At 43.3% G+C, this 13,280-nt stretch overlaps 1 protein-coding gene across 2 annotated transcripts in view; it reads left to right on the top strand.

Moving 5' to 3' along the window:
* ZRANB1 (zinc finger RANBP2-type containing 1) overlaps nt 1–9,770 on the top strand; it is a 31,932-nt gene extending 22,162 nt beyond the window's left edge. The window contains exons 4-11 of one of the 2 annotated variants that reach the window (XM_088520057.1): nt 714–901; nt 1,838–1,991; nt 3,397–3,468; nt 3,962–4,160; nt 5,528–5,648; nt 6,535–6,664; nt 8,621–8,850; nt 9,545–9,770. In XM_088520057.1, the coding sequence (XP_088376183.1) occupies nt 714–901; nt 1,838–1,991; nt 3,397–3,468; nt 3,962–4,160; nt 5,528–5,648; nt 6,535–6,664; nt 8,621–8,850; nt 9,545–9,763 (1,313 nt within the window). In that variant the 3' untranslated portion in view covers nt 9,764–9,770. Of the gene's footprint in view, nt 1–713; nt 902–1,837; nt 1,992–3,396; nt 3,469–3,940; nt 4,161–5,527; nt 5,649–6,534; nt 6,665–8,620; nt 8,851–9,544 lie in introns of both variants that reach the window. The other variant, XM_088520056.1, reaches the window with a different exon arrangement.
* Nucleotides 9,771–13,280: the final 3,510 nt, after the last annotated feature.

Raw genomic sequence — 13,280 nt, 5'->3', positions numbered from 1 at the left:
GGAAGGATGTTGCTGTGAAAGCAGCAGGTAGATTGCGGAGGGCTCCAGAAAACACTGTTTTTCCTATTTTTTTTTCCTACCTCGCTTTGAAAGAAAAGCAAAAAAAGTTGATGTGATGTGTACGTATGTTTGCTTTTAATTCAGTTTTAATAGAGTACCTTGGATGATGACTGCATGTTTCATTTATAACAGAGGTGAATGGAAATTTTGTGCCTCCTATTCCATGTCAACACTGTTTTAAACTATACTTCAAAAAAAAAAAAAAGATAAAAACTTACTTTGTTCTGACAGAATTTTGTAATTGTGATCAGAATTGCAAAAAGTTTGTTTTTAAAATAAATTGCAAGGGAAGGTGTAATAACTGGGCTAGTTCCTGAATGCTGTGAGTGAATGATTGGCCTTCGTGGTGAAACCGGGTGGTTGTGCGTGCGTTGCTACGTGTTTCATCGGGGCTTTCAGCATCGCCTCGGAGCTGACTCTCCATCTTCCACCTCCTCCAACTGTTTTGGAGGTTGAGGATGGTCTGGGTGGTGAGGTAAGTCCAAATAATGTTTTTAATTACAGACTATGAAATACTTCAAGTCACTTGGTACGCAGCTGGCCTTTGTGTGTTAGGTTTCTATGAGAATAGAGACAAGCCGTATTCAAGCAGGGTCCAGAACAGTTCATCCGCCGTCTCTGATGCAACTTCCATGTGTTTTTCCTTTCCTCAGGAGTTGTGGAAGGTGACCTGGGTGCCGTCGAGGCCTACAAGTCGTCGGGGGGAGACATCGCGCGGCAGCTCTCGGCGGACGAGGTCCGCCTGCTGAATCGCCCGTCCGCGTTCGACGTGGGCTACACGCTGGTCCACCTGGCCATCCGCTTCCAGAGGCAGGACATGCTGGCCATTCTGCTCACCGAGGTGAGCCCTTCTGGCCTTGCTGAGGCTGCGTAGGAAGCTCCATGACCCCATTAAGCTTCATTTAGAGCCTACCTGACAGTGAACTGCTATTTTATTTCTTGCATGGGACTCTCTGGAGCTGCCCTTATAGGGAGAAGCAGATTTCTTGCCTTGCTAATAAACTATTTTTGCCCCTTCCATGTTGCACATGCTGGTTGCTTCCTCTCTGTGGTCTCCTTGCTTTTCATTATTTCATTTCCTTGTGTATTTTTGCCTGGTGAGCCCCAGTTCTGGTGGCCTTTGTCCTATATCATCCTTCCCTCTTAAGTCCATGACTAATTTTTTTTTTTTCATCATTTTCATCTCAAACCTCAGATTCCTCACCTGATCTGAGGTACCCTTTTATTCTGCCACTTTCTCCTCCCTTTTGACACTAAATGCAGTTCTGAAGGCTTTGGGGAGACATAGCTGAGAACTGCCTAAGGATGACAGGGTGCATAGGGTTGAATAATAAAGCAGCAGAGTACCTGAAGCAGGATCAGTGTAGCTGAAAATCTGTAAATATAAGTCCTAGAGATGGTCTTACATAAATACAGATTTATTAATATTTAATATCAATAGGGATTAATTTGATCCTTATTAATACTAATAAATACATTATTTGAACCTTTTATATATGGTTAGTATTGGTGCTTTTTGTGCTGCACTTAAGTATAAGGAATATGGTAAACGTAGTTGTAAGGAATATAGTAAATGTAGTCGGAAATTATGAGAGATTCCTCAATTTTCCATTATCCTGCTGAGTTCCGTTATATTAAAATATTGTGAGCCCTTGTATGCCTACGTGAGGCTTTTTTATTTGTATTTTTTTCTTTCCCCCTCACTTCTTGCTCTTCCTCCTGAGCCTTTGCACTTAAGTGCACTAACAGGGAGCGCAGTAAGTGTGTTGTGTCGCAGGTATCGCAGCACGCGGCCAAGTGCATCCCTGCCATGGTGTGTCCAGAGGTCACGGAACAGATTCGTCGTGAAATCGCCGCGTCCCTTCACCAACGCAAGGGAGACTTTGCCTGCTATTTTCTAACTGACCTTGTAACGTTTACGTTGCCTGCAGGTAATTATAAAACGCTGCTTATTATTGGCAGACTTCCCTGTCACCCTAGATGAGAACTGCTGCTTTTAGCTGCAGTTGGGGCTTGGTGTTGGGATTTGGGGTTTAGTGTTTGATTATTAACGTTGTTAAGGGAAGACTGTATTGAAGTGAAGGATGGAGTGCAAATGTTTCTAGGCTTACGTAGCTAGGGTAATTTTCAGTCTTCATTTTCATTCATACCGTTTGGTCTTCCAATACACTTTACATTTTGTACCTGCTTACAGCAGTAGCACTTCTTGAATATTCTGAACTACTCCATGACCAAGAAAATGTTCATCAAATGTTTGTCTATTAACGAAAATTATTAGAAGGTCTTTAAATTGGATTCCTGACTGAATATGGTCCTCCCAAGGAGCCGGTGCACAGACATGTGTAGTACAAGCCTTTTAAATTGATTGCTGGCTTCTCTGAATCAGCTTTTATGTAAGGACAAGGAGATGCCTCAGGAGCAGTTAAGGTGCTTAGATGTGGGTGTCTGGTACCATTTTTGTTAGCCCTTTTTTGTGCTGAGAGAAATACCAAGTTGAATATTGAATCAGTGGACATAGACAACAGCTAGATGGTTGCAAGCCACTTATTTTCGAGCTCTTCATCAATACAAAATCAAGTTACTTAAGTAACTTAAGTAACTCAAGTGTGCAAGTATCATAGTAATATGTATTTTGCTGTGTTTGTCTCGGTGTAAGTACATTTGAGTTTGACAACATGCAAGTATTTATTGCATTATGAAATATAGCACTCAAAAGTTGTGCACGCTGTGTTTATCGTTAAAAATACAAAAAAGTTTCTAACTGCAGCTCTTACTTGAAAAGTTTTTGGGTTAGTTGGTACTGACATTTTCCCTGTCGTAGCTCAGTAGTTTTCTTATTCTCTGCCTTCCAACTTGCAAACTAACCCATAGAGCAGTGGGTTCCCTGAACTATTTCTCCAAAGTTTGCAAGAAATAACTAAGGCAGTGGTTGCTTTGGACAGGAATAAGTCTGTTGGCTCAGCAAGGTAGGGAAGTTTTTGAGTGATGGAAAACCACTACTTTGGAATTAAGCTGCCCTAAATATAGCAGCAGGGAAATTCTCCCCCTCCCTGCACCTTAAAAGTAGTTCTCTGCCTCGCTTTCTCCTTCAGTTTAACCTTCTATGTGCTCTGATGATTTTCCTGCATAAACGATAGTCAGCCTGAGACACAGTTATACTGCAGCGTGTTCTGTGGTTCTTACGGTCACAAACAATGAAACTGAAAATAAGAGCAGCTTTTTCATTAGGGATTGTAGGAAGAAAGCTGTGGTGTGAATTCTCCTGAGCACCAGCTTGTAATGTGTCTCTTTTAATAGTAAAATTAGATGATTCTTATTTGCTTTCTGCTTTTCCAGACATTGAAGACTTGCCACCCACAGTCCAAGAAAAGTTATTTGATGAAGTACTTGACAGAGATGTTCAGAAAGGTAAATGCTCTTGAGATTGACTGTCCCCTTTCCTTGGTCTTTGTTTATTTGCCTGAAGATTTGTTTTAAATAAAGCTGATACTTTCAAATTAACTTCCACGTCAAAATCAATAAAATGCCAATATTTACACCAACTTTAAAAGTTAGAGAGTGAGAATGCAGACTGTGAAAATTCTGCTCAAAAGGATCTTTAGGATTTATGGGTCTTTAAGAATTTTGCAGTTTTTAGTCTGAGCTCTTTAAAGAAAACTCAGCAATGTTTCCGCTTCAGAAATAATCCTCAAAGAAGTGACATGATGTTTTCTTTAAGGCTAGTATATGAGGGGGGTGTTTTCCACACCATTTTGACACTATGGAACTGCTTCCAACCCTTCAACTGTTTTTGTAGTGGAGGGGATGGAACTTAAGTTTGCCGATTTACTTAACTGGAGTGTATGCCATTAAAATCTCCAAATACTAGTAGGTTTTATAGGCGCTTACTGTCATGTTGCAGAGCTGGAAGAGGAGTCTCCCATCATCAACTGGTCGCTGGAGCTGGGCACGCGCCTGGACAGCAGGCTGTACGCGCTCTGGAACCGCACGGCCGGGGACTGCCTGCTGGACTCGGTGCTCCAGGCCACCTGGGGCATCTACGACAAGGACTCGGTGCTGCGCAAGGCTCTGCACGACAGTTTACACGACTGCTCGCATTGGTGAGGGGCCTCTGGGGGCAGCTGCTTGGGTAGCACTGAGTGGAGTCTAGTGGAGTAACAATAAAACATCCCTATGGGTTTATTCTGCGCGGTGTGGATCAAAGATGTTGAGTCACAGCGTGATTCATGTCAGCTATTTCTGGTTTATTTTAAATGCGAGCACTGGGAGCCTGGACACCCTGTGAAATGAGTTATGTTATATTCAGCAAGCAGCATTTAAAGCATAACATTTTTACTGTATTCTTGTAAAGAATGCAGTAATGCCACCTCGGTTAAAACTGCATTTTCTATATATTTGCAAATTGGCACATACCATGTCTTGCTGCTGTTGGTGGAAGATGAGCAGAAAGACTGTTAGTAAATGACCTTTAATTCCCATATACGCTTTTAGGTATTATCATTCTGTCTGCTTAGTAATAGCTTGGTTAAGAAAAGCCCTTTTTGTTCGTGTTTTGTCTGCTGAAAGTCTGCAGTAAAGCAGAAATCGTCAGTATTGAAGTCGGGCTGTCACTGGGCCATGGAATTAATTCATCTTTTTGGGTTGAGGTTATCAGTGTACAGCAAAAATTCTCCAGTCCTGCCAGTGGAGTCGGTCTGGCCACTGGACTGCCAGTGGTGTCCACCAGGTCCCAAATATATCGTGGAACTAAGGCGAGATGTTGAGGAAGGTTGTTAACTTAGGATGCAGCAGATAAAATTGAGTCAGTTCTGTCAGGAAATCTTAAGAGCCAGAATCAGCTTTTTAATATGTTGATCGATTTACTCTGATTAAAGATGAAACACTGGGTCTACATGGTAGCATACAAAGAAATTTAATGTAAATAGAAAAACAAAAACACAGTGACTTTAAAAACTTGAATGTGAAGTTGATTAATCTCTTTTTTTTTTTTTTTTTTTTTGATTCTTGCCTATCCTGCTTTATACCTTTTTTCCATATAATGTGAAATACCCGCACTCTTTCCTCCAAAAAGTAAAATCAAACCCAGATTCTGTTAACCACAGTCCACTTGAAGTTGGTATGTGAGCTCAACAGATCTTGGTTTTGTACCCTACACTTAAACCTCCATAAAATTTAGAAAGTTACAAGTTGTTGCACTCTAGTAAGGAGCCTTTTAGGACCTTTTCTCAATTATAGCCTTTTTGCTGTGGACATGAAGATACCAAGTGATATCTTGGATGAGGACTAGATGAAATGGTGTCTCTTGCAGATTAAAGAAAAATAGATCAATTTTCGTGGCATAGACTTTGTGCTCACTCCAGTACAGGAGTTGGGATACAGGGTTGCCAAGGGCTGAATGCTGTGATCAGACATGGTCATGTAGTAGAGACATTAAAACACTTGCTCATTCTCACTGTTAATATTCCAGGTTCTACACGCGCTGGAAAGAGTGGGAATCGTGGTATTCCCAGAGCTTTGGTTTACATTTCTCATTGCGAGAGGAGCAGTGGCAGGAAGACTGGGCATTCATACTCTCTCTTGCGAGCCAGGTGAGAACTTCTCTTGTAAACTTGCTGATCTAAAGGTTATTTTAGTTCCCTGGAATTGAAATTTCCAAGTCTTGGAATGATGTTCATGAATAAGAGTTTTTCTTATAGCAGAAAATATTCCTGTTAAGAAGGCAATCTTTAAATAATACTGGGTAGTGTCCTGCTGCTGTGTTGTAAAAAAATTTTTGTTTAAGAATCTGCATTTTTTGAGCTTACTATTAAGCAGTGAAAGCACATTGAAAAGAATCTGGCTCCCTTGGTGTCAGAGCCAAGTCTGGAGAGCAAACTGTGTGTGTTGAAGATGCACAATTGTCTACTTAATGTTTTCCTTCTACCTGCTACAACACTCACCTCTAAGAACATGCCTGCAAATTTGTACTCTGCAACTATTAACACTTTACCAAGCTGGCATTTTGCTACTGCCTTCCAAAATACAGGTTAGATTCCTATAAGCCTCCAAATACAGCATTATTTTTAAACTCCTCCCTTAAAGTACATGCCTGATTTGGGCATTACTTTATCATAACTATTTTTTGATGTGCTGTTTCCCTGTCATTAAAAGGTATCTACCTTAATTTTTTTTGGCTGAGAGAGTTATTTTTAGACTAAACATAATGCAGAGCTTCATTTCTAACCAGAGAATGAAATGTGGCAGATTGAATCTGGGAGATAAGACTAAGAATTATTATAGACAGATTGAATTTTTGTGTGACCTGAAATGTTTGTGTTCATCTCTAACATATAATGATATTTCGGTCTTTTGTTTCTCCTGCCAGGGCTAGATTACTCCTAAAAGGGCTTTCTCCCTCAACTTGGAGAATAGTTTTCAAATTGAAAAGTGAAAAATGTTCTGTTTCAAGTGTTGTCTTGTTTGTGTTTGGTGCAGCCTGGAGCAAGTTTGGAGCAGACACACATTTTTGTACTTGCACATATTCTTAGAAGACCAATTATAGTTTATGGAGTAAAATATTATAAGAGTTTCCGAGGAGAAACGTTAGGATATACCCGTTTTCAAGGTAAGCCTTTAGCTCTTACACTTACCCTCCCCTCACTGTGCTCTTCATCAGTGGCTTTGTGACACTTGAAGTGAAAACTTAACAAAACCAGGCACCAGGGCACGAGCATAGGGTGTGCAAAGGCAGGAAGAGAAAGGAAAGGAGCGTGTGAATGCTCAAGTGGGAATAGAGAAAATAATACTCGTGTTTTTTTGTACTTCATTAATGTTGGGAACTTATTGACTATATATCATAGAGGTTCCCTGGGAAGGAACTGCGTTCGTAAAAGCTCTCCCAGCAGCTCCCTGTTTGAGGAATGAGATTGGGAAGCTTTATTATGTGTGTTTACAAAACATTGGGCAACTGAAAACGTAAGGCTCACTTTCTGCACAGCTACATTCCATAATCTAGCTTTAATTTATCTGGTATGTTTGTGATTTACAGTTTACGAGTAACATGGTGTCAGTACTGACCTGTTTTCTCAGCCAGCGCTATAATTTTCATACCTTGATCAGGTTCCTGCTGACTCTCTCTTAGTCTCCTGGGCAAACAGCCCAGCCGTTTTCAAGATAAACATGAAGATGTTGTTCTGTTCGGTTGACTCCAGTCCCGTTTTGCTTAGCCAGGTGTTTGTGGGTTGCTGGAGATGTGTGCTCTAATTGCAGGCCAAATATGTGTGTTGAGGCAGCTCACCTGTGTTTTAGGTGCTAACACTTAAACATTTCTCTATCTATAGAAAAAAATTAAAAGGATTGAGAGTGTCTGTATGTGCTTGACAATAAACAAAATAAATGTGGAAAGGATTTCTGAGTCAGGAAACTGCAGCTGTGTTGCAGGGCGCTCGGGCACGTGCACGTTGCCCGTGGGCATCGTCCTGGCCTCCTGCACCCATGCTTGGTGGCCCAGCAGGAGATCCCCCCTGTGCGTTACTGCCTCCTAGAACTTACCAGGCAGCTTCTTGAGACAGACCTAGAATGTTTTTGTGATCTTGTTTTTTACAAGGACAAAGTAGCTTTGGAAGTTGGTAAATGCAGAATACTTTGAAGAACACCAGGCTGCAAAATTAATGTCAGATATGGAACACTGATTTTTCTGAAGCTGTCTAGGCTTAATTTACTTAAGAAGCTGTTTAGCTTGTCAGTTTGGGGCAGTTGAAAGTCTTTGTGATGAATGAGGATTATTTGTTGTTTTTGGTGCCAGGTGAAATACTTGCTTTGTGTAGCTGTATGTTATATTTAAGGTGATAAAAGTATCCGCTTGGGGTAAGTGACTAGCAATGTGCAGATCCAATACTTGTGGTTCGGGTTGTATCCCAACCCACAGGTGTAACCTGGGGACTGAGTGGTCTGCACGATACTCCCATTTCAGACTGGGCATTGAGGGGGATAAATACAGTTTTGGTTAAACACTCCCCACTCGTTGCCGTGTGGCCGGGAGGTAACGGGATGTTCCCACGCGTGGACCGGGGGAATCGGGAGCTTTTCTCCCGCTGGGCAGCCCTTCCTGCTGGGAATGCCGGCACCGAGGCCCTGTGCTTCCTGGAATGCAGCTCGCTCCTAATGCTGCCTTAAAGGTCTGACAGGGCAAGATCCATTTTACACAGCTGTGAGCGTTCTCCCAGCCTGGCTGCGTGTGCTTAGTGCAGGAAAATGCAGCTTTTAAACAGGGAGGAAAAGGCAACTGACCCCAGTGTCCTCGGGATTTGAGGCATAGAACTGGTGCGGGTGGCCTTCAGGATAGTCCGTATTTGCTGTGTCTTAGTGTGGGTGTCCCTTCTTCAAGCTGCTTTGCTGCTCTCCTGATCTCGCCCGATGACAAGCGTGACCCTGTGGGTGTAGATCAGGCCAAGTTTGTATTAAACACTCACAATGTCCCGGTGTCAACTGTGCTGAGCCCAGAGCACCAGGTAGCTATTTTTCATCAAAACGCTTCCTCGCTGCGGACTGCCCTTCTTACCTGTGTTTTCCTCCCTCCTAGGTGTATATTTGCCTTTGTTATGGGAACAGAGTTTTTGTTGGAAAAGTCCCATTGCTCTGGGCTACACGAGGGGCCATTTCTCCGCGCTGGTTGCCATGGAGAACGATGGTTACGGCAACCGAGGAGCCGGTGCTAACTTGAACACTGACGACGACGTTACTGTCACTTTTTTACCCTTGGTTGACAGCGAGAGGAAATTATTGCACATTCACTTCCTTTCTGCTCAAGAGGTAAGAAAAATGTACAGCGCCGATAGCTTGCCCAGCTGGGGTCATAGCAAGGTCTGGATCTCTGGGTTTGTTTTTATTTTTCCCTCCTGAAACTTTGCTTACTCCTTCTCTAATAACTGACAGTGACAGGGAAGCACTGCAGTAAGGTTTACATGTGGTCAAAGCAGAGCAGGAATGGAAAATCTTGTGGCCTTTGGACTCTGCAGGCTCGAAGCTGCTGTGTAAAGCAGCCGTCCTGCAGGTGAAGGAGAAGCACAGGTTCAAGTTCAGAGCAGGAGTTTTCAGCAGCCAACGTGAACGATGTCTCATAAGAGCAAGTGTTCAGTGTTAAGTACTGCTAGACTCCTAGAAACCGCTTTGCAAAGCCAGAAGGTTCCTGCAAGACCCATCCTCCTTGTGCTCTATCTGCTACAAATAAGCAGCTGCTTGCAAAAAAAACGAAACCTAGGAGGGCCATTGAAAAACTTGGAGATACTTGAAAACATTTAGAAGGGGAGAATAACTGAAAATCCTGAAGCTTTGCAGTTGTTTGGTTGAAAACACAGTGCACATCAGTTTGGCTTTTAGTTATTCTTTTGTAGGCTCTCTGTGAAGCTGCTGCTGTCTGCCCTGAACCGCGTGGACGCAGGTGGCGGCTTTCAACTTGCTGCTGGTGGCTGCTGACTCTTCCCCCTCTCTTTCCCCTCTCCTAAAGATAGGTAACGAAGAGCAGCAGGAAAAGCTGCTCCGGGAATGGCTGGACTGCTGCGTGACGGAGGGGGGCGTCCTCGTGGCCATGCAGAAGAGCTCCCGGCGCCGCAACCACCCCCTGGTCACCCAGATGGTGGAGAAGTGGCTCGACCGCTACCGCCAGATCCGCCCGTGCACGTCCCTGTCCGACGGCGAGGAAGACGAGGATGACGACGACGAGTGACGGGGAAGGGGAGAGGGCGCCCGGCGCGGAGGGCCCGTCCCGGAGCGAGGGGTGCGCCGGAGCAGCGCGGCGCTCCGGCCTCGTTCCCGGGAAGCTGCTGCAAAGGGATTCTCTTCTGACCCGCGCGGGGAGAGGCGAGGAGCGCTGCGTGAGGAGGCGACGTGGGCCGGACTAGCGTTTGTACAAGAACAGCAAAAAAAGAAACAAAACCCCACTAATTTTATTATCAAGACAGAAAACAAAATCCTTTCTGATTGTAAATCTGTCTATAAATGTACCGCATGTGGTTGTGTAAGAGGTTGTGTAATAGGAAAAGTATACCAGCATCTTAATTATTGCAAAGAAAATTTTTCAGCTAAGGGCACTTACGAAAGCACATGTTAGTTGGATATCTGTTCCCTTGGAGATTCTTTTACAGTAGAACTTGGTATTCTACAGCATCTTTTAGATACTCTGACACGTTTCCGTGAAAAGCCCTTTTATGTGAAATCTCACTAGTGCCCGAGTCAGATCGTGAGGTTTTTTTGTTTGCACAAAATACCCACAGCAAGTCGTAAGTAAAAAATACATTCGTTCTTTTACTAATATTTTAGTTACTGCTGTGCCCATTATAATAAAATCTAATATCTATGGAACAAACTGGAAGAGGAGCTAAATTTTTCGAGTGAAATGATCTGTTTCCTGAAAAAGTATTTTTATGTTTTTTTTTCTTTTGACTAGTTAATAGATTCCTTCAATATGCTTAAGAATATTTATTCAGAGAAGTGACCTAAAATATAAGGGATTTAGTCCAGTGAGCGTATGCTAAAAAAGGAAAAAAAAAATTGTGTGAAACTTGAGAGCTCAAACATGACTGAGAATTCTGTATTGTCCAAACTCAATCTTGCTGTGATACAAACTTACCATTTTATCATTTATTCTTTCATCGAGTTCAATGTTGCTGCAAATGAAAAAACACCTTTTTAAAGGGTTGCTCCTTGGTCATTGAATCTAGTGAGAAAACACGTGGCAGTCCTAATTAAAAAGAAGAATCTATGCTGAAGTTGTTTTTACAAGCACTGTGTTATATATTTCTCAGTATGTAAACCTGGGAATTTCTTGCATGTTGATTGATGTGGCCATACTTAAACTTCTGTAAGTTCCTAAGATTGTAAGTTCAGAGTATATTCTCCAGTAGAAATTTTATTATATTTGATAACTTTAGCCATGTAACCTGTAATGGATAAAGTTTATCTAAAATCTCACTTAAACACTAAAGGTTAATGCCAGTTTTTACATATACAGTGCAATTCAGGTTGTCTGGACAAGCACTTTTGATGGGGTGGTGGGTGAATAAGGAATTCTGCCGTAGACAAAATTGTTTTAATTGGAATTTGGAAAGACGCCCCATAGCACCTCTGTTTATGTAGTTCAGAGCTACGGAAACCCCGAGGAACTTGCTGCTTTTTTTCCTTCCAAATGCTGCTTAGATGGTGTTGAAATGTGCACAACTCCTACATAAACCTGGTGACAACACCAGAAGCACAGAAATAATGAAGTACTGTATTAACTGAGCGCTCTTCCCCTCACACAGTCCGCTGAGGTTTGGTATGGAACATTTTCCCATTTTTGGCCTTTAGACCTCTTCTGCTTGGAGCGTGTGGAAATTTGAGGTAAAAATGCCTGTTTCTCAGCAAGGTACGGGTGCTTTTCCTGAACTCAAATCACGGTGCTTGGAAGGAACCTCCTCAGCATCTTAGTCCTGTTCCCAGCTTCTTTTCTAAACTGATGGATTTTTTCCCCCCCCCTTTTTGTCCTTGTTCTTCTGGTTTTTCCTTACCTTGCAGTGACCTCCTTGTCTACCCTGCCTGGTCCATGGCTTCAGGGTCTGTTGGGGACGCAAGTGCAGCATGAGCTGGGGGCAGGACGTGCCTGGGAATCGCTTTTCCGCATCCTGCTGGGAATTCCCCTGTCCATGGACCACAGGGCAAGGCCCGTCCGACCCTCACACACATCCTTATCCCCGCGCAGTCGTGCTCCTCCGTTTAGGGAGGCAGAGCTTCCTTGCAAAAGGGGCAGAGAAGCCAAGGTGCCAACCTCCCTGCAGCCTCCCTTGGACCGTTCCCGCTCGTGGCACCCAGGCCAACACCGTTTAACAAGTGAGAGCCGTGTTTGCCAGCATGTCCGTGGGTGCTCGAAGTGCCCTGGGAGACGTCGGTCCTGCTGCTGGGGAGCTTCAGGGCTCCCCCCATCACCCTTTTGCTCCCACGTGCTGTAAAACGGCGCGTTGGGGTGATGGAGCCTCCCTTTGCGCTGTTGCTAACCCACTTGCTTTGCTCCCTAATCCTTTACGTTTCTCCCCTTTTCTTTCTTTTTTTCCCACCTCGTGCAGTGGCTGCACAAGGAGCCCAGAAGCTGTGAGACCCCGTCCCACCCCTCTGCACTGCACCCACTTATTTAAAACACAGACGAAGGTACCAGAGCGGGTTCATTTTTAAAATAATTCTCAACCTTAGCCTGAATCAAACGTTTTCCCGTGGATTTTACCGTCCATTCGAATGCTTCTCCAGTGCCCTGTTTGTAACTAACCTTTTATCCTCCTGGTTGCTCTTGCTCTTTATGGATAATCACTGACGTGCTCCGTTCATCACTGACAAGGAACTGGGCACTCACCTGGGAAACGCGGCTTCTTTTTTAGCACGTTTGAAGCTGGTAACTGGTTTTCAGTTTAATTTAAAGCCAACACAAAGAAAATACAGAGTTTTGTAACCTGGACACCTTCTGGTTCCGCGTTTCTTGCAGCCCCTCTCCAGCCCGTGTCCTTTGCCCAGCTAAGGAGGTCGATGGTGGCATCTTGAGGGCAACCGAAAAGACGGGGCGGAAGCGAAGGCGGCTTAGGTGGGTTTCCAGCTTCCAAACACTCAAGCCAGAGGCCCTAAGCCCCCGGCACCTTCAGCTGCCGAGGAGGAGCACGAGCGCGGTGCCGTCGTGCAGCTCTCACCTTCCAGAAATTATAGAAATTTTATCACTTTTTATTGAAAACTGCACTGAACGCTAAATGTCCACCTTTACAATAAACAAATACAGTAACGGTAACACACTAAAACAAAACATATTTCCGATAGCCACTGCTTTTCTGTTTGGGACAGCTTAAGGTTTTTTTTTTGTCACAGAAACAGGAATGTACCCATACAAAGGCTCAAAATAGGCCATCTTTTTAAAAACAAAAAGGCGATGATTCACAAAAGACTATGAATATAACATGTAGCTAGTTGATACAAATCTAATAGGATTTGTTAAAATCAGTCACATCTAATAACACATTTTGAAGTGTTCTTGTATAAAATATCACGTGAAGAAAAAGAAGACTTTATCAATGTCTAAAAAAGTGGGTTTTGTTCATAGACAGTCTGACAAGTTACCATAAAAAGTGTTTCCTGAGACATAAGGAAATGCAACATTATTCTTGAACCCTTTCCAGCTCAAGACATTTTTTTTTCCACTTGATAAAATAGCTGCAGATTTAAAACTGAGAAAA

Source organism: Tinamus guttatus, unplaced genomic scaffold (genome assembly GCF_059628265.1).
Source record: "Tinamus guttatus ecotype Peru unplaced genomic scaffold, ASM5962826v1 Tinamus_guttatus_pri_ptg000079l, whole genome shotgun sequence".
Taxonomy (NCBI): Eukaryota; Metazoa; Chordata; class Aves; order Tinamiformes; family Tinamidae; genus Tinamus; species Tinamus guttatus.
This window is presented reverse-complemented; position numbering and strand designations above follow the sequence as displayed.